The sequence below is a fragment of the Coturnix japonica genome, chromosome 5, assembly GCF_054131305.1.
Source record: "Coturnix japonica strain WE chromosome 5, WE-NBRP24, whole genome shotgun sequence".
Classification (NCBI taxonomy): domain Eukaryota; kingdom Metazoa; phylum Chordata; class Aves; order Galliformes; family Phasianidae; genus Coturnix; species Coturnix japonica.
This window is the reverse complement of record NC_140667.1, coordinates 13,663,871-13,684,228: the sequence shown is the minus strand read 5'-3', so window position 1 is coordinate 13,684,228 and position 20,358 is coordinate 13,663,871. Positions and strand designations below refer to the sequence as shown.

General features: G+C 37.1%; 1 protein-coding gene and 1 long non-coding RNA gene across 2 annotated transcripts in view; one reads left to right on the top strand and one right to left on the bottom strand.

The window, feature by feature from the left end:
- The window catches only part of LOC116653475 (uncharacterized), a 98,412-nt gene that overhangs the window by 75,935 nt on the left and 2,119 nt on the right, over positions 1 to 20,358 (bottom strand). Inside the window, exon 2 of the long non-coding RNA XR_004307363.2 lies at positions 2,033 to 2,177. This is a non-coding gene — a long non-coding RNA (uncharacterized LOC116653475). The remainder of the gene's footprint in view (positions 1 to 2,032; positions 2,178 to 20,358) is intronic.
- The window catches only part of MUC5AC (mucin 5AC, oligomeric mucus/gel-forming), a 44,538-nt gene continuing 36,510 nt past the window's right edge, over positions 12,331 to 20,358 (top strand). The window contains 10 exon segments of the mRNA XM_085548424.1: positions 12,331 to 12,443; positions 14,242 to 14,313; positions 15,950 to 16,021; positions 16,390 to 16,651; positions 16,934 to 17,048; positions 17,479 to 17,569; positions 17,974 to 18,086; positions 18,622 to 18,838; positions 19,175 to 19,300; positions 20,159 to 20,276. Of these exon segments, the coding sequence (XP_085404550.1) occupies positions 12,371 to 12,443; positions 14,242 to 14,313; positions 15,950 to 16,021; positions 16,390 to 16,651; positions 16,934 to 17,048; positions 17,479 to 17,569; positions 17,974 to 18,086; positions 18,622 to 18,838; positions 19,175 to 19,300; positions 20,159 to 20,276 (1,259 nt within the window). The 5' untranslated portion in view covers positions 12,331 to 12,370.

Sequence of the window (20,358 nt, the reverse complement as noted above, 5' to 3'; positions counted from 1 at the left end):
GTGAGACCAAAATCTAGCAAAAATTTTGCTCTGTAACCTTATTCAGGTGTCTGATGTGACTGCCAGTTTAGGGAGGTCATATATTAGAAATCCAGGTCTTTTATAGCTAGGTATAGACATCCACTGAATCTGGGTTCAAGGAAGGAGTTCCCATTCATCCTCCAGCACTGTAATTCTTTGAATGGTTTAAAAATAGTCTGATATAATAATTTCTCAACAGAGCCAGAGGGCCCAATTAGGCAGAAAAAGCCAATGTTAGTTGGTCCAAGGCAATGCCTTCCCTGATACAGCTACTTAACGGTCAATCAAACAGCAGATGAAAACAGGAACTATAAGATTCCTGCAGAAAAAATAACTTCCATCACACCCATTCATATAATAGAACCACAGAGCAGGCTGGAAGTTGAAAACCCAGCCATGGGCTGGGCTGCCACTGACCAGATCAGCCTGCCCAGGGTCCCATCCAACCTGGCCTTCAGCACCTCCAGGAATGGGGCATCCACAGCCTCTATGGGCAGCCCGTGCCTCACAAGGGCAGAGAAGAGTGAGACAATCACCTCCCTTCTTCTGATACAGCCAAGGATACAGTCAGCCTTATCGGTTGCAAGCACCTACTACTGGTTTGTGTCCATCTTTTCATCCACCAGGACCTCCAAGTCTTTTTACTCAGGGCTGCTCTCAAGGAGTTCTCCCACTCTGTATACATATCCAGGATTGCTCCTACCAAGGTGCAACACCTTGCACAAGGCCCTGTTGAACCTCCCTTAGTTCATGTGGTCCTACTTCTCATCCTGTCCATGTCCCTCTGGATGGCATCCCTTCCTTCTACTATATCAACCATGCCACTGAGCTTGGTGTCATGAGTAAACTTGCTGTGGATATACTTGATCCCACTGTCTAGGTCATGTGGGACCACGTCAAAGGCCTTACACAAGTCCAAGTATATGACATCAGTTGCTTTTCCTCAGGGAAGTGCAGGGAGAGTGGCTTAGCAACCACACTGGCCAGTTCCTTCAGGACCCTGTCTCCCACAGGCTTGTACTCATCCAGACTCATAAACAGATCTTGTATTTGCTCTGCTCTTGATTTTGCTCCACTGACCTCCACCTAGAAGTCTGGGGATATGACAGGCACGGGAAGTGTGACCGCCAGTGAAAACATGCTCAATACACTTCATAATCCAGATCTTAACCTGACTTAGCATTTTGGATCAAAATAGAGTCAGATTTCCTGAGGGAAAGGTGTTGATCTGCAAGTGAATATAATTATGGAAAGAACATGGGGTATGAGCAGTAGCAAGCCATATTTCCACGGATTCTGTTTATTTCTTGCCACTGCTGTACCACTTCATAGCTATGAGCTAGAACATCTCCTTTCAGGTGTGTTGCTCCCTGGTTAGTCAGTCAGGAAAGAAGCTCAGACTGATGATATTCTAGGTCACTTCCAACTACCTCTGACAGAGACAAAATCATTTGTCTCTTGTGTTGCATAAAAGAAATAAAATGTATATTGGTATGCTCAGCATGTACACTGACTCTCATATTCTGCACAGTGTACTATATATTCCTTATAGGTCCACAGCACACAACCAGGAATAAAAGATTCTTCTATTTGCATCGCATTAACCAGGAAACCCTTTCAGATAAAAGCCCGTCACATAAAACTGCACAATCTTAAGAGAAACAAATGAATTTAACCATGTAATATTAGACACCAGTGAAATTTCGGTTGAATAAGAATTCCAGATTTAGGACCTCCATGGTTATGGGCTATCTGGGTACTATCAAGAGAAAGCCTGGTATTTATTTTGGGTAAAATGAAGTAGGACATTTGTACTTTATTCTGCCACAACCTGACAAATTTCCTTTCATCTATTTGTCTACACAGCACAGTTCTATAAATTAATTATTTATTGAAATAGCATTGAAAGTTTATAACTCAGAAATAACATATTAGTAATAAGGTATTACTAATAATACAATTAAATGAATCTGCAAATCTACATGTCTATATATAAATCTGAAACACTTACCTTAGAATTACAGAGATAATTGTCCTTTAATATATCAAAGCATTTTAGCTCTTTATAGGAAAGTTCTGGTCCAGTTCCAATCAGTTATTCATTCATGATTTGGATATTGATATTTCTTGATGATTCAAGATGGCCAACAGGTACACTGAAAAAAAACAGAACAGGCAACAAAATTATCCAGATAAACTGTAAAAGATAGCTAAAATAAAGACCAGAACATATAAATTATTTGAGCAGTAGTCTGGGGGTCGGTAAAGGAATCTGCAATTGCAGTGGGAATCAGGTACCACAAACCAGCCAGGAAAGTGGTGTACAGTTTGCTATAATTTCCAGTCAGCATGTTAGTAAAATAGCATCGTACCAAGCTCCATTCAGTTATTTCCCCTTTACCACAAAATATATTTGAGACTCTTATGCTTTCAAAGCACTATTGCACAGTCTTATGTATGCAAGCTGTCAGGAATGTACACTGCAGCTTCATCATCCTTATTAGAAAAATTACCAAATTAGACTTCAATCTGTAACTTCCAGTGGTTCTTATGATTACATTTCCTGCTGACAACAATAGTGTCAGAAATCACCATCAGCCTTACAGTTATCCTTAAATAACGCAGTCAAGGATATACTAATGAGACCCAAAGCACTGAGGACATGTGAAACAATTACCAGTAAGCTGGACAACTGCATGACTCTTTACATGCATTATGAATTGTGAAGGTAAGCCTTGGTATTTGTAGGTTAGGGTAGAGACACATGAAAAAAGAAAACATAATATCTTCATATCAGCTTGGCCCTCTTGGCTGCATTTTCAGAAGGTGCTATCTCAGCTCATTTTAACTAATGTTTCTGTACTCTTGAGAAACATTATGCCATATGCAAATCTCTTAAGATAAGCCATAGCTTAACATGCAACATTACTACTCTACCAGATACTTCCTTCCACTTCTTCTCCCTTCTCTCCCAAAATTCCCATGAGGGGCCATAGCAAAATTCTCAGGATGCCTGACAAAGCATGTTCTGAGGCAGTATTTCCATTAAGTATAGTTATTATTCTTCATAGAGTTGGGGACAAAATTAAACAAAATTAAAAAAAAAAAACAAAACCAACAACAAAAAAAACCAAGCAAACAGTCAAACAAAAAAAGCAGTGCTGCAAAGATCTTTATCTGGAGCAGATAAATTATACATTATCTAATGCACAGTACCACAATATTTCATTCATGGTTTGAATCAGCATGTGTCAAGGAGGCTGTAATAAAAGCAGTTTCAGACTTCCAGCATTTCATTAAAACAATAGAGTTCTCACACTACACTATCTGGATCTGAGATTTAGGACACTTTTTTCTTTTTTCTCTTCTCTTCTCTTCTCTTCTCTTCTCTTCTCTTCTCTTCTCTTCTCTTCTCTTCTCTTCTCTTCTCTTCTCTTCTCTTCTCTTCTCTTCTCTTCTCTTCCCTTTCTTTTCTTTCTTTCTTTTTTATTTATTTTTCAGGGAGTATCCCATGGAAGAGAGACTGAATTGTATACCCAGAGTATGGGCACTTAAAATCTTCATCATGCCAAAATTTCTTGCTTCCACCCATCTTTAGCACTTAACCTGCTACTCTGGGTTATCAAATGCTGAATTTTCTTAAGCAGTGGCCCAGACAGTGGCTAGGGCTTGATGTATATTTAAGATTTTAATGAGATTTTTCCTGGTTAATCTTACACATTGGAACTGTAAAGTGTAAAACATTTATTTACTTCTTAATTTGCAAGTCTGGCTCTGACCACATTTCTCTGGTGTCTCCCCTCTATCCCTTTATCTTCCAATACAAATCACCATCCCTTCAATGCCTCCAAATTTTAAGCTTCTGAACAAGAAACAAATTCTGCAAATCTGTTTTTATTTAACACACAACTCCTCCATCAACACCCTGTACTTTTGCAGCTAAGAGGTTAAGAAGGCTCATACTACAAGCCCACGGAATTTTTCTCTTGTTTCTCTCATGGAAAAGTAAGCTATCAAATTCTACTGCCAAGGCAGATCATCTCCCAGGACCACTAGGTTTATTTGGCAGTCAAATCATCTTTAGCCAAATCTCGACATCAGTCTTCTAGCAAACTGTTTTTAGTACCACTCAGCTGTGCAACTCTTCAATGGCTGATGAATGCATACTTCTTCAGCTCAACTCTTCCTTCAGAAAAATTAGACTGTGTTTCAGCAACGTTGTATTCATAACTGCCAGAACAGCTTATCAACAGATGGAGACAACTGTCTGCAATCGGGAATCTTTGAGTTAAGAAGGGACACTGGCTTAAAAGATATGCCCTAAATCAAATGTAAGTTGGTAACATGGAAAATAAATAAATAAATAAATAAAATAAAGCATGTAAGAATGTATGAGGGTTTCAGGGGGATTGGAGCTCCATGATCCTCGAGGTCCTTTCCAACCCAGGTCATTCAGTGATTCTGTGTGACTCTGTGGTGTAGTCTGAGTTATAGATGCACTCTGGTTCAGTAAAAATTATCACAATGATCTCTGATGGCTTTACATCTTTGAGCCTTGAAATGCATTAGGAGATGTTTTGAATATCAATGAAATACTGTGGCTCAAGTTTACTTCTATGCAGCTCCACAGAGCTCTGCTGAAGTGTTCTGAAAGTACACCAGCACAGAAGACCTGCGTTTCCAGGAGTCTTGAACTCAATCCAAAAACTGTAAGAAAAGAAAGTGCTCTCCACCCTTTTGCATGAATGATTCAGAGAAAACAAATGAGCATACAAAGGAGTTCCAAAACTGCAGGATCCACACCATAAAAGCAAACTTACTTCTCCTGTTTCTCTTCTGGTTGGCCAGAAAGAGAACACAGAGATGGACAGCTTCCCAAATTGCAGCTGTTTCAGAAAGCTATCTGAGTCTACCATGAAACATACAGCAATATTTTCTCTCTCTCTTTGGGGATAGTAGTAGACTTATTTTTCCTACTTGTAATGACAGAAAAAATGATTCCTCATTTTCTCTATCAAAAATGTAATTGCGTTGATAATGAGGGAAGACAACCCTCTGTGTCAATATTAATCTGAGATAAACATTATTAAGAAGTCTAATCCACTTTCAATTTCAAAAAAAAAAAGTCAGCCTCTTAGTAAAGTCTGCTCTGTAGTCTTTTTCATGAACTTCTAATAAATCCCACTGTAGACAAGCTAATAATAGTGTTGAGCTTAGTTTGAATCAACAATTAAAAACTTGCTTCCACAGAATTACTTTACTAGACATTAAAGTTCAGTTGTTTCAGCAATAAGCAATATCTGCTATTATTTCAGTCATGAAATTGAAACATATGCAAATGGTATATTTCAGTGAAGAAGTTAAATACATTCTAGCACGAACTATCCTTGTTCTATCACATACTATATCATAAAAAGATGGGAAAAGCACTGAAGACACATGAACAACTGCAAGATATGTCCCCAAAGCAAGCTGTGGGGCAATATAAACAAGAGGCTCTTCAATTCTGTACCTGTACAATGGCTCCACTCCACAAGCATGTATCAGAACTATACAAACACAGTAAGTCTTAAGATAACGTAATGCAGGACAAAAGTATCAGGAAGATTAAAAAAAAACAAAAAAATTCCACATATTTCTCCTTACCGAAATGATTACTAAATCAACAGACAGATGAGATATGGAAGAAAATCAAGAATTTGAAAACCTGGAGAATAAAATGAAAAGGTACATTTTTCCTCCGGGAAGTAAGTAATCTGTTATGAAAATTCAGTGACTTTGACATTATTTAAGGTATTTAGAAATGCTGCTGTTTCCGTTTTTTAGGGTGATCACAAATAGTTTGTAATTCATTCTTAATTTCCTAATTTGCATCTCACTAAGCCTCCCCATATCTCTGAAGTCTATGTGGGCTTCTCTCAGTTCACTTGATAATAATGCAGACTCTACCTCCATTATTTGGAAATATTAACAGCATTCATAAGAGCTGAAGTTATACTCTGTCAAAACCAGACAATGGAGATAGCCATCACTATCAGCTTACACCATTATATTCCTGCTTAAGACTGACAGTCACGTTGCCATCAATAAAGCTTTCCCGATTATAAGAATATAAAGAGCAGATTCATTTACTCATACATCTTTGTCAGGCATTTCAGGTCATGGGAAGCAAATTCACTCAGTGCTGTTCTGAAATACAAAATGTGAACACGGAACACCAGTTTTCATTTGCTTGCAGCAACAAATCAAAGCAGATAAGGATTTTCATAGTTTTCTGAACAATAAAATCCCAAACTAACTATAAAAAAGGTCAGTAGACAATTCACCCAATGACGTATTTGATGTTCAATACAGTGCAAGTCTAGCTGTTCACGTTTGACAGCATTTTTGTTTTATATCATACTTTGTCATTCCAAAATGATAAGCATGCTGACAGCTTGCCTTAGCAAAACATGAACACCAATTAGTCACCTCCATGATGCGTATTTGGAGAAAATATCAAAAAACCACAGACTATGATAAGTGACAACGTAGAGCCCAGAGAAATTAGGATTTCTCATGAGAAATTCCCTTCGACTTACTCAGACTCACTGGGGAAGTAGCATCTAAATGAATAAAGACTTCAGGCTATCTCAAGCCATAACGTGCTCTCTTTGTGCATATGCAGTATTACACAACCTACAATTACATGACTGGATCTCACAATTCTCCACAGGGTCTCTATTTCACTGAATGCACAGCATGAACCTGTAGTATGGAGGATGAACCTGAATGTGTGAATGTGATGGTTATCCACTGACCAACCTAACATTGCCTGGAGAAGATGACTCCTAAGAAATGAATGTGGCAAGCAGACATTGCCAGGCAGGAAGAGACTTAGTTTTAGACATACTGAAAAGATGGCACATGGCAAGATCCTCAGATATTTCTCACAACCCTGCAAAAATACGTAAGTGAAGCCAATAAAGCAAACCAAACAAGCCTACTGGCTCAATATTGTTGCTGACAATCCTGTGACGAATAGTGACAAATGCAGTCTCATTGTCTGAGACTCTGCTAACATCCTGCTGCCAAAATAAGCTATTAAGGAGGAAAAAGAAAGGAGGAATTTTTATGAGTGCAAAAGAACAGGTGTTTTACAGAAGGTATGAAGTGGGAAAAATTCAAAGGAAGAGGGAAACTTCGGCACTTTGGGAAGCAGTTGTGTAATTAATTGTATCAATAATGTATAAGTAAGTACATATAGTGGTAATGCTGTAGATGTACATATATATATATATATGTGTGTGTGTATATATATGTATATATATATATACATATATATACACACATACACATATAAATTAATATGGCCAGTTTTAACACCATGTGTTCCTACTAGTATTACAAACATATCAGAATGATGTCCACTAGTTCCAATATAAAGACTTCTTCAAGGTTGTGCATCACTACTGCTCCTTCCAGGGTTTTGTGCTGCTCAGCTCAGACACTCCTTTCACCAACGTACATTTGTACTAGTCATTCTGCTAAGTTCTCTATTTCTGTTGAGACTGTAAACATTACCACCTGCTTCTAAAGACTGAGTTTTTTAATTTTTTGGACACAGCACTGGTCCAGTTTTCAGTGGTTTTCAGCACTGTCACTACAAGCATATAGTCCTATTCAGAGATATCATCTCAGATCCCAATGCTGCAGTGTCACTGATTCAGACAAAGATAAAATCACTTAGCTGCAACTTCATGTCCCTATTTAGTACTATAAATTTATCTTGGCTGTTGTTAGCAGTAGGATGTCTACAACATGCACCACTGCACAATGTAAACCTGTCCTCAAGAATGTGTGTACACATGCAGATTCTAGTCTATAAAATCAATTGCAAACATCAGTATGCACAGTTGTAATGTTTGTGTTTACAAGCTGAAGAGAGGATTAGGTGTTGATCCCCTCTGTACACAGAGATATCCTGGATGTTTGCAGGTGACATGACAACCTTACTGTCACTTGTTTTCATACTCCTCTTGATGCAGGATGCACATGTTTCTTCTACAGTCCCTTCTATTATTCAGTGCAGTGTAGGGATTTTTTGGTAAAGAATTAAATACAAAAGAAGAATATAGTCTGAAAGATTTCCTACTTAGTTTCCTTGTTGCACAGCTTAACATTGAAGTGACTGAATGAGGGAAATGCCGGAAAGAGCGAGGACGGGATGCTTGAATGTCATAAACTTCATTTGTGATATCAGCAAAAGATTTGTATCAAATTATAGTTATGATTCTTAACTGTACTTTCTTCATTTTCTGGACATTTTCTTCACAGTCAGACAGTGTGTGCAGAAATGCTGAGCATTCAACTACTGCCAAAAACAGTGCAAGCCACGCTACATGGTATGTAATACCAAATACTCTGAAAAAAATGTATTAAGTTGTCTTCAACCATGCACCCAAACTTAGTGGTACTACTGACCATACTTCAGTTGCATTTCCTCATCTGCCAGAATTTTGTATAAGTACACTTGGTAACAGCAATTTGTGAAGAAGTCAGTTGCTACAGTGATAGCATTTTAGAGACTTATTTAAGGAAATTGGTCATTCTGTTACCAGAGAATGGTGCGAATAGGAACCACTAAATAAGATCTGGTCCAGTACTGAATATTATGAAATTACAGCATTGCTGTTCATTAACAGGGAAGTGGAAATCACAGAGGTTCAGCTGTGCAAGAGTCTTCTGGAGAAGTTGTGTGCCATTACATAACTCGTATTTTATCAGAAAACTTAATTCTTGATCATAGTTCATTTGCCCAACAGAGAATAATCTGTTAGGCCAAATCTAAATTCTGGTATTGTCTGATTTTGAACAATTGCAATCGTAGACTATAGCTACATAAACCTAAAAGAACAATGTTGCTCGCATACTCTATCTCCTGTACTTCTGGACATATGGGAGGTAACATTAAAAAATGCCTGCATTAAAAACTGCATTCTGGACACCTTTGTGGAAACACTGCCATAAAAAATCATGGGCACTGAACAGTACCATGGATTCAGAGAACAACCCAAGCAGATAAATGAATCCTGATTTCAGAATACAAGCACACAAAAGGCACTAAGTCTTTGCAGAAAATAACCTTTTTCCCTGTCCTTTCCTGTTTTAAAGAAGCATTTCTGTATTTCATCATGCCTACTAGCATATCTTAACTCTGAACAAGAAACATAAACATTAAAGTTTTCTACAGAGGAAAACAGAACAGAATAGAACAAAACAGTTCTATTAGAAGGAACCTTCAAACTTCATCAAGTCCAATAGCCTGACCACAACAGGGCCAATCAAAAGTTCAAATGTATCACTGAGGACATTATCTAAATGCCTTTTGATCACTGACAGGCCCAGGGCATCAACCACCTGCCTTGCAAGCCTGTTCCAGTGTCTGACCACCTTCACAGTAAGTTAAGCTTTACTTAATGTCCAGTCAGAACCTCCCAGGCTCCTGAAAGACATTTCTCTCCATTTTCCATGCACTGTAGGAGACAAAAAAAGCAGGACAATTTTTATGAAAGCAAAAGCTAGAAGGAGAGTGGCTATGTCAAGAAGAGGAAGTTAATGGATACTAGAGGAAGAAGAAAAGTAAGGAAGACTGAAGAGCAGTATTATTAATTCAAAGTAGAGCTGATCAAAGAACTAGTTGGCAGAAGCAGCCAGTCACTAGAAGGGTTATTCTGCATGCAAAAATCCTGAGAGTGACAACCTGGGTTTATGAAAAAGGTCTGAAGAAAGAAATGGGCTAAAACAGTGCTGTTCAACTCCTGAGTGCATTATGACAAGAAAAGCACCTCTACTAGTTACTAGCAAGGTTACACTGGGAACTTGTGGTAATGTCACATTATTGTGCTAATGCTAACATTATTGTTCACTTGACCCAGCCAACATCAGTCACAGCATTTCAGACCTCTCCCAGGAAACAACATCTAGTTACTTTATGAGCATAGATCTATTTGAATTATACAGTATTTAAGTGTTTTTCCTTGAATACGAAGAACTAAAAAATACTCTTCCATGTTGCCTGTGTAAGTCTATTGAATGAATGGAGGTGAAATACAACCTAAAGAGGAAGTATTCATTTGAATAATTAGTAATACTACTAAATTAATTTATCACAAGTACTGGGAAATTATTTTCACAAGTCTCATATATTTTGATGCATTTCATTATAATTTCTGAAAAGTCTCAGTACCAGATAATGAAAGTTAACTTGGCAGGAAGACTAATCGAGGTAGTAATGGAGTGTGGGAATAATGTGATCTGTAACAAAAACACAGACATATGCAAATGCTTCTGATGGTGTCTTACAGGTCAAAATAATTAAATGTAAGTATAAATTTGTTTAGGCTTTACTTGTGGTGGCTTACAAAGGGAATAATCAGTAATGACAAGTCTGGGGCTTCGGAGAGGTCATAACACTTCCCTGAACATGCAGGAAATGTTAACCTGTGTATTTGAAACCGCAGCATAGCAACTGTTGATAGTAATTGATTTTTCAGTGGTAATGATTCACAAAGCATATTTTCCCTCTCACTATGATGTGTTACTCCATCAGAATCACTTAATAAACTTACGTTTGTTAGCCAGATGAGTTTATCTTATTTTTTTTCTTTCATCATGACTTTAATTATGCACCAGGTACCTCTGTTAAAATTTTTCTTTTCTCATCTTATAATAACTGAGATGATAACATTTGCCTTAATTTTGTACTGCATGTATTTCCATACATGCAAGTATTTTGTAGCCACCTTCTTTCCTCATTCAGATAATACTAAGGTTAATTCTACACTGATGTATGTGTCAGGGAAATTGCCAGAGGTACTAATGACTGAAAGTGACCAATTCTTTTCTTCAAAACTTCCAATTTCACTTAGTTATGTCACTTCTATTTGTAATTTTAAAATATTTGATAAAAATAGGATCATTTCTTGCTTTTCCATGACTTACCAAAAAAAAAAAAAAAGTGCCTTTTAATTCTCCCTTCTTAATAATAAAGTTAATTATTCAAATATAACTGCTCCCAAAGAGAGAATACAATAATGTATAATTTTTTTTCAGAAATAAAAGTGTGTTCAAAGGAATCTAAAATGGCCATTTTTTCCATTCCCTGCCCCACTATACTGTCAGTTACACTGATGCCATGCACAGACAGGTGTTAGTCTAATCTGCTCTTAAACAATATAAGTGATGGAAATCCAGGAGTCTTCTCAAACAACCTCTCAAACATGCGCTTCACCACATGCGTAAAAATAATTTATTTTCTCCATTGTCTAACCCAAAAGCCGCTCCTGGCTTTACACATTATTACGTCTTGTCCTGTTCTCAGTGAATATGGAAAACATCTTAGTACTTCCTTCTTTACAGGAACTGTTCAGTCAATCCCCCTTCTGAAAAACTGTTTATCTATGGCCCAGGGAAAGACATTCTAAAAGGTTAGTTCACCATAGTAACATATCTTTAAAACCATATTTTAACATATTCACAAAACCCTGTTCATTCTCTCATTGTTCCTAAAACACTGACCACTACAAAGGATATTCCTGTAAATTCATTTTTTTGTGTGTCTCTAGGTAAAGCAATAATCAAAAATGCATCTAGTTTGATTGTAAAATGAATACATATTTTTAACTCTAAAAATCAATCTAATTTATTATGGTGAGATCATGTTCACAAAGAGAAGGAACTGCTAAACTAGCAATAAAATTGCACATGTGAGAAGGAATCTTCAAGAAAGGATTTATACTACCAGCTCTCCAAAGCTGAAGGATTTTCACTATGTCATCCTGTAGATAAATGTCCTTAAATGGCTTTTGTTCTTTCCCATTTTCACAGGCAAAGTAGCTACAAAGTAGCTACTCATGAAAAATTTGTGTCAGATAGAACTTTAATTTTTTTGAGAAGTTGCCATCTTTAACTATAAGGAGGAAAAATATAAAACTGTGGAGTTCCAGGGTTCTGCTTAAATGTGACTCAGAAGTCCCCTAGATTACATTTACCTTACAATATTAACACATTTGGAGGACTAAGGCTGAGCAAAAATTTTTCCTGTTCACCTTTTGACATTTCATCTGCAAGACTTGTAGAAAGAAGACTCCTCCTAGAGTGCAAATACAGTAGGGAAGTCAGAGCATCCTCTATTTACCTGTGCACCTGCAAAGGAAAAGTAAAACGTCTGAAGCCCCACCTTTTAAGGACGTTGTGAAGCAATCTGGGAGCCGAGCCAAAACTTGCTCTCTCACTATATAAAACTCAGGAGCAGACCAGTACTTTCTCAGAGCAGGTTGTTCGGTAGTTTCTACCGGACTTCCAGAAGATGGGCACAGGTAGTGGGACACGAATACCTCTATGGATATCAATACTAGCACTTGCCTACATACAGATCAAAGGTAGGAGGATTTACTTGCTTGGCATTTTTACAGTTTTAAAGAATTTATGACCTGTTTCAGAGTTTGAAACCTTCTTCTTGGCTTTGAGGAACTAATGTATGCCTTTATGCAAAATTTTCTTCTCTGTTACAAATACTTTCCTTCCTAAAAAGGGGAAAATAAATGTCTTCAATGTTCATATTCTAGTTCATGTTCTTAACACATTTGAAATCTGGAATAATTCATACTTTTACCACTGTACCTCAAGACTGGCATTTAACTTTTGATGTGAGTCTCTGAAAGTATATCTTTTATAAATGCACAAAACAATAGGTGCAAAAACACATTTAAGACAGAACAAACTAGCAGAATCTGTTTGCATTCTCAAATACTTTTTTGTTGTTGTTTTATCAGGATTTTTCTTGAAAAATGTTGTATGTTATATTTTAAATGTCATTTATCCTTAAGCATGAGATTATACAAAAGCTTAGAGCAATTGTTTGTTTCAGGGTGTGAAAACAAATAGATTTGCCTTAAATATTATAAAAAGGCACTTAATACTTAGAGATGGGTAGAAATCTGTTTTATTCATATTCCACCTGTCAGTTTCCTTTAAAGATTAAGGTGAGAACAGTGTTAGTTTTTAGTGTGTTTCAGTTTCAGACATAAATCTTAGTGAATTTCTTTATATTTTTCTTGCATCAGATAATTCCACACTAACTTATGTTAAAAAAGTATTGCTAAGAATAGCTTATCAGAAGGCTACCTGTAGTATTACCATACAACGCAATGGAAATGGGAAACAGGGAAGCATGTGGCACTGGGCAGAGTGTTGGGCCATACTAGGCATCTAAAAAGAAGGAAAAGTACTCTGAGGATAGGGAATGGAGGAGAGGAACCCAGAACCACTCCAAAAGGGATACAACACATCTTTCCGATCCTAGATGCAGATTCCTATCCAATGCAAGAAAGGAAGAATTTATGGAGCTCCCTTCAGCTCTAATTTCAGTATTAGCCCCTCTAGTGGTGCTACCCATGGACTGCCCTGCTGTGGGACATAGCAAACACTCAGCCTGGCCTGCCTTTGTAGTTTTCTACAGCTACCATGGCCTCCCCTGCAACCTGCCCTGTATCTGACAAACTCTCAGCAAGTTGAAATGCCTCTTGGGTCCTACAGATTTTGTGTGTATCCCTACTTTGAAGCTGAAGGGGAATGGACTGAAAAACAATTTCACTGGTAGAAAGAGAGTGCTTTGATCGGGGTCTTATTTCTTTCTGTATAGCTGGTGGGTTTATTTTTCTTCTGCTGCTTATTATAAAACAGTAAAATAAGTAGTAACTTTGGCTTTCAGTAAGAGAAGAGAGATTGCTCCTCCACTTCAAAAATGAGTCCTGTAAAAATCTGAACTATTTTTAAAGCCCCTTAGATAGACAAAGGATTTTACTTATGACTAAAGGGCATAACAATCATAAAATAGAAAATTAAGTCATTTATTGGAAAAACGTAACAAAATATTGAGGAGATATTACAACAATTAATTGCATATGAATCTGCTCATATTCTCACTAGCACATTTTCAATAGCTTCCTTGAAGTAGTGCTTCATTAGCCTGCAGAAAATAATAGTTTGAGGAGTGGTATAGGGCCATCATGGAACACAAGCCCTGATGTAAGTTTGGCTCCTAGCACACAAACATAACTGCCAGTTTTTATACACTGATTCATTCAAGTTTAAAGAAATGTAGTTGGGAAAGAAAAAAAAAAGGAACTAATGTAAATTAAACATTAACACTTTCTTTTTTCACTCTCCTTGGTGCAGCTCAAGCTCAGGGCAATGAGCAAGAATCACAATCGAGCTATGACTCTCCACCATTCCTGCAGAGAAAAAACAGTGAGTATTTTTATGCTGGGATATTTCTAACATTTTATCCCAAGTTTAAATGATAAAAATCCAGATTCACAGACTGGGCCTAGAATAGCTTAAACCCACTTTACCTTTACAAATAAATGAGCAAACATAAATAAATAAATCAAATAGAGAGAGAGAAAAATATATATGTCTACAAAATATCCAAGTCTCAGCAGTTACCGGGTGAACTAACTTCTTCTGAGATCTACCCAGTAGATCTGGTCAACTGACGTGATACAGTTATCTAATCTTTAACTTCATGAAAGGTACATACTTTCTATCAAAAAGTGTATTTTCAGAAGGGGGTGTGTATACATATATATCACCAAGGTATTTGATAAAAGGTAATAAAAGATACATTTTTTAATGCTGTGTCAATATGATCGCATCACTCACAAGTGAGAATAACAGAACTGTAGCTACCTTAAAGATTAGAATGATTAAACACTAAATCATCATGTATGCGAAATGGTTTTATGACACATACTGGAACACAGTAACAGTACACAGCAAAATAAGGGTGAAAAGATAAAATGCCAACTGGCGATGACGCTGCAGTAATTAACCATTTAGCCTGCACTGCTATTGGCAATTTGTGAAATCATTAGCTGGGAATTAAAAACATACTGAACACAAATTGGAAGTATATTTCAAATTATTTCATAAGAGTGCATTTAGTTACTGGAATAGATTATCAAATAAGGTAGTATATGTGCTTTCCCTTAAAATCCTTACAACAAGACTGAATGCCTTTCTAAAATCATGGATTTCTCCTACTGCTGTTTTAGTCTAAACAGATAAGTAAGCTACTGATATTCCACAGCCTACAATTTGAAAGTTATTCTGTTCTACAATTTTAATCTGTCAAGGGAGAAACTGCAGCAAATCCTCAAACTTTAACGTCAAGAAAATATATAGTAGATTCTCTGTTCTCCTTTGTTGCTGGAGCTATAGAGAAAACATTGGATTTGGACATAAAAAAAAAATTAAGGCAGGATCCTACGAATGGAAGTCTTTGCAAGAAGAGCAAATTATTAAAGCTTTAAAGAATTTAAACAGCTTTTCTTTTAGAAACAAAGGAAAATAAAAAATCAAAACCTTTTCACAGAGGGTTGTGCAAAGTTGCATCCTCACCAGAGAGAAAGAGACTAGGTTCAAAAAAAAAAAAAAAAAAAAAAAAAAAAAAAAGCTGTTGTTTCTCATCCTCTAAGGTTCTTCAGTAGCCTTTTGCTTCTAAGTGGACTGAAAGGTGAAGGCTCAGATACAGACATTAGCGTGGCCATTTCTCCACTACTATTACAACACAGCAATCTAAGGATTACACCACTGTCTTTGAGCTCAGATCGGCAAGGCCAGCATTAGATGAGAGTCTTGAACGAATAATGGAAATAAGAACTACAGCCAAAGACCACTGTCTTTGAGATTCGGTTGCTAGTAAAACACATGGAAAGACAGAATACAAAGGACCACACAAAAAGCAACAATAAAACCTTGTGGAAATTCTCAGTAGGGTGTGAGTAGTACTAGAAAATGTTATACCACTAAACATCTTAAGCAATCTCTAGCTGTTTTTCAGGATTTCTCACAAGATTATACTTGACCATCTTTTTTGTCCTAGATCTTTCACCAGTTTCCAAATCCAATGGAGTGACGATCATCCCACCTCTTCCAAACACACTGAAAGTAAAGGGTGAGTGCAACAAATGTCATGGTTCAGATATGTGTGTATTAGTACCACACAAAACCTGGATTGAACTAAACAGATTCATAAAATTTATAAAATCCTTCAACCTGATAAAATAAAACAGAAACCAGAAAAATAATCAAATAATAGGGATAATCTACAAGCAGTGTGACCTCCAGCCTATATTTTGTTAATATGACGGAACCGGGGAAAAATATTATATATGAAATACTGGGATAAATCATACGTGCTTTTTCCAGGAAAGAAAGTTAAATGTGTTCAAAACATTGGTGAGATGTCTCACCTAAAGAACTCAATGGAGGGTATCTACAGCAAACTGCAGGAAATTCTTATGGCTCATTTTGAATCCACAGCTGGCAACCCCTCTCACAATGGCCGTGTATGCAGCACATGGGGTAACTTCCACTTCAAGAACTTTGATGGGGACATCTTTTACTTCCCTGGGGTCTGCAATTACATCTTCGCATCCAACTGCAAATCTCCCTATGAGGACTTCAATATCCAGATTAGGCGTACCATGGTGGAAAATGCTACTGTGATCACTCACGTCATCATGAGGCTGGAAGGAGCAGTGGTTGAACTGACCCGCACCTCTGTCCTAGTCAATAGCAAACAGTATGTTCACATCTTCTACTATGAACTGAAATTGTTGGGACTGCTTTCACTCCCAGAAGGCTCATTGAGCAAGCATCCCTTTTTTTCATCTGATCTGATACTGCTCCCAGACAGCTGAAGGGCTCTGGTCCTTCCTGAGGCACCAACAAAAAAAAGAGTGCCTGACAGTGAGCTACATGAAACTTCTGCAGATTATCCTTGTGTGCATTTTGTTTAGAGGAGCTATATATTCAATGGATATTCTGTCCCTACTCCCGCTGAATTATGGTGATCTCTTCCCAGGATTCAGATGCCCTACAGCCATATGGGAGTCTTGATAGAGAGAAGCAACAGCTATCTGAAAGTTGCTGCCAAATTAGGACTGACCTTCCTTTGGAATGAAGAGGATGCCCTCCTGGTAAGAAAATATCCAAAATGTGACTGAAAGCCTGTAGTTAGAAGATATTCCATTTAAATTTTTGCAATTTAAAATAGTCAAGCAGACATTAATTCTTTGCGAATTTGTACCTATATTTAGTATGGATACAAATCTATATTACAGCCTTTCCCTGGTTTTTCTATTTTTCCCACTGGGAATCAATATATAACCGCATTACAGTGTTCCTACATCATGCTGGAATACCAGATTCTAGACTTGGCAGTACTCAGATCTTCACTGTCCTAGGTCTAGACAAAGATGAAGTTTTTCTTCATGATCATTGACCTTCCACATCCTACAGTGTGCACCAGCATACCCATGTCAAATTCTGACTACATGAGGACAGTGTTTATAACCATCAGGGTTGACATTACTGTGAACCTAAACTTGCTTTCCTCACTTCTTTTAGGTGGAACTAGATAAGAAATATGCCAACCAAACTTGTGGACTCTGTGGGGACTTCAATGGAATTCCAACTAACAACGAGTTTATTTCACAAAGTAAGTAATAAAAAGCATTATTATGTCTTGGAACTTTTTTTCTCATTTTAGCAGTACAGGACACAGGTTATATTAACTGCAAAACTAATGATACATCTTCTAGTTGATATTTTTATGATGTCAGTTTTAACATTTAATAGAGTCACAGCTTTCAGATATATTCAGGTGTTTCCACAGCTGTTAGATCTTTCAAAACTACGTAACTTTCCACTTTTTTTTTTTTTTTTCAGTTGCTACGTCCCATTCCCTTATATGCCTTCTTTGTCTCCTTTTGCCTTTTGTACTATAATGATAGAATTTGGTAGTCACTGTTTTTAATGGGTAGTATCTCAAAAGAAAACACCTCCATGCAGAAGCTAGTAAAGCAGTAAATATCATTCTAATACTTTGTCTACTTTATACAGATGTAAAACTGACTGCTGTACAGTTTGGGAATAGGCAGAAGATAGACGGACCCACAGAGCAGTGTGATGATCCTATTCCTTCTGCTGTTCTGATGAACTGTTCATCTGAATTTGTAAGAACCTCTCCTTCAGAATTTGTTTTTTCAATGTAACATACATTATCCTTTTCTCTCTTTGTTTGGAGAATAGCTGCTAAGTTTGGTAAAAATACAGCATGAATATGGCCAGACATGGGTCTGGAAATAAAAGATTCCCAAATTTAGAATTTAATCCTTTGCTAAAGTGAATTAAAAAAATAAAAAAATAAAAAAAATTACATGCATTCAAGAGAAGACTGGACATTTTTAAATGAAAAAGGAATTTACTGAGGATGTCTAAACACAAGGAAACTATGCAGTGCTTGCAAAGTCACCTGAGAAACTAACTCGACATATGGGAACTATCAAGGGAGTTCCATGAGTCCTAGTGTGATAACATCTTTTTCTGAGCTTCTAAATAGATCTTTCCCTAAACATTTGCCTATGGACAGGGTTGACTGGTGGGCAGAGTTTTGTTCCAGATGAATTTTTTATTTGTTTTGCTTCATGTCTTAAATGAAAAAACTTTTTCCATGTTTTCTAAACACTATTTCACTGTTTTCCTTTCCAGGCTTCTATCTGCAAGACAGTATTAACCAGTGAAGCATTCACAAGCTGTAATGCACTTGTGGATGTCAAGGACTACATTGAAACTTGCATACAAGACCTATGCCACTGTGATACTTCTATGGCTGACTTCTGCATGTGCAACACCTTTGCCGAATATTCCCGGCAGTGTGCTCATGCAGGTGGACAGCCTCTGAACTGGAGAACCTCAGAATTATGTCGTAAGTATCCCTGGAAGAGACTTCCAGTTATGCTGCCTACTTATATATAGTAAGCTTCTATTATCTACCTTTTTCCTGAAGAAGACAGCCATTTAAAGGTACATATAGTTTCCATGAAATCAGCTTACACTTGAGTACACTCAAGATTTCAGGGATATGAAAGTTTAGAGGATTTTGAATTATCGTTTTCAACATATATCAAAAGGCCTAAAACGTTGCAATCTACACTTGGATGTTGTCCGTTACAACTTGATAGAAAACATCCTTGATATTAAATACTCTTTTCTCAAAACCTTAAAGGAAAAGCCAGCATCATATTACTCTTTCTTCTTTCAGCCAAGTCATGTCCTTTCAACATGCAACACCAGGAGTGTGGCTCCCCCTGCTCTGACACCTGCAGCAACCCAGAAAGATCTGCACTTTGTGAAGATCACTGTACAGATGGCTGCACCTGTCCTCCAGGCAAGTTACTTCCTACCCTTCATTAATAGCCAAAACCATTAAAACCTTCTTACTCTATCCATTCATGCTATGTCATTGTTGTTGTTATCTTCCTTGATATGCATACATCGGTTCTATGCTGGTTATAAAAACACCCTTTAAAACACCGAATGGTCCTAAAACATGTATACAATGACTGAACTGTGTATAAGACACTTTACTACTAATGATAAGAGGATGTTCTTAGCATCCACATGCAGTTAACTGAATGTGCAGAATGTTTTATTACATTCTGTCCACAAACATAAGCCCTACTTTTAGCAAAGCTGGGTCTGTTTACCCAGAGTACCATACCCAACAAATGTGTAGTTTACTTTCCCCATGCTGACTTTGTGCCTGAGAATTGTTGGCATTGTGAGTGATGATCATCTTCTCCCATTGTAGATCTTTTGCACATCTTCAGTGATGTCTCATAGAATTCACCACCACTTGTTTATACAATAACACTGACACCTCTTAGCTAATCCTCTGACTATACATATATATATATAGTACAAACATGTCCCCTGGCAGTATTATAAATGGTTCATCTACTCCACTTTACTCTCTAGTAGTTTTAATCCTAATTCCAATCTAACAGGGCCTATAACAGAAAAGACTTTACTTAGAAGTTCCTTATGACCATCCTAGGATTTTAGATAGGCTTCAATGGAATATAGCTCCTTCATTTCCTCTATAGCTGGCATTCTATTATTTTAAGGAGCTTTACATTTTCCCTGTGCAGGAGAAATGCTAAACACTTCATACATTTGACAGATATGTAGACAAAAACAGATTCTGTAGTACACAGAATGACTAACAGACTGTTTCTTTCCCTAGGAATGGTATTTGATGACATTAATGGTGCTGGCTGTATTCCCCGTAAGGAATGCCACTGTACCTATGAAGGCGAAACTTATGCTCCTGGTACCTCCTTCTCATCTAAATGCAGATCATGGTAACATAGCTCCTTTCTCATACTTCTTTTTTTCAGGGTGCTATCTAAACATTTTGGAGACAGGGAAAAATTACTGATTACT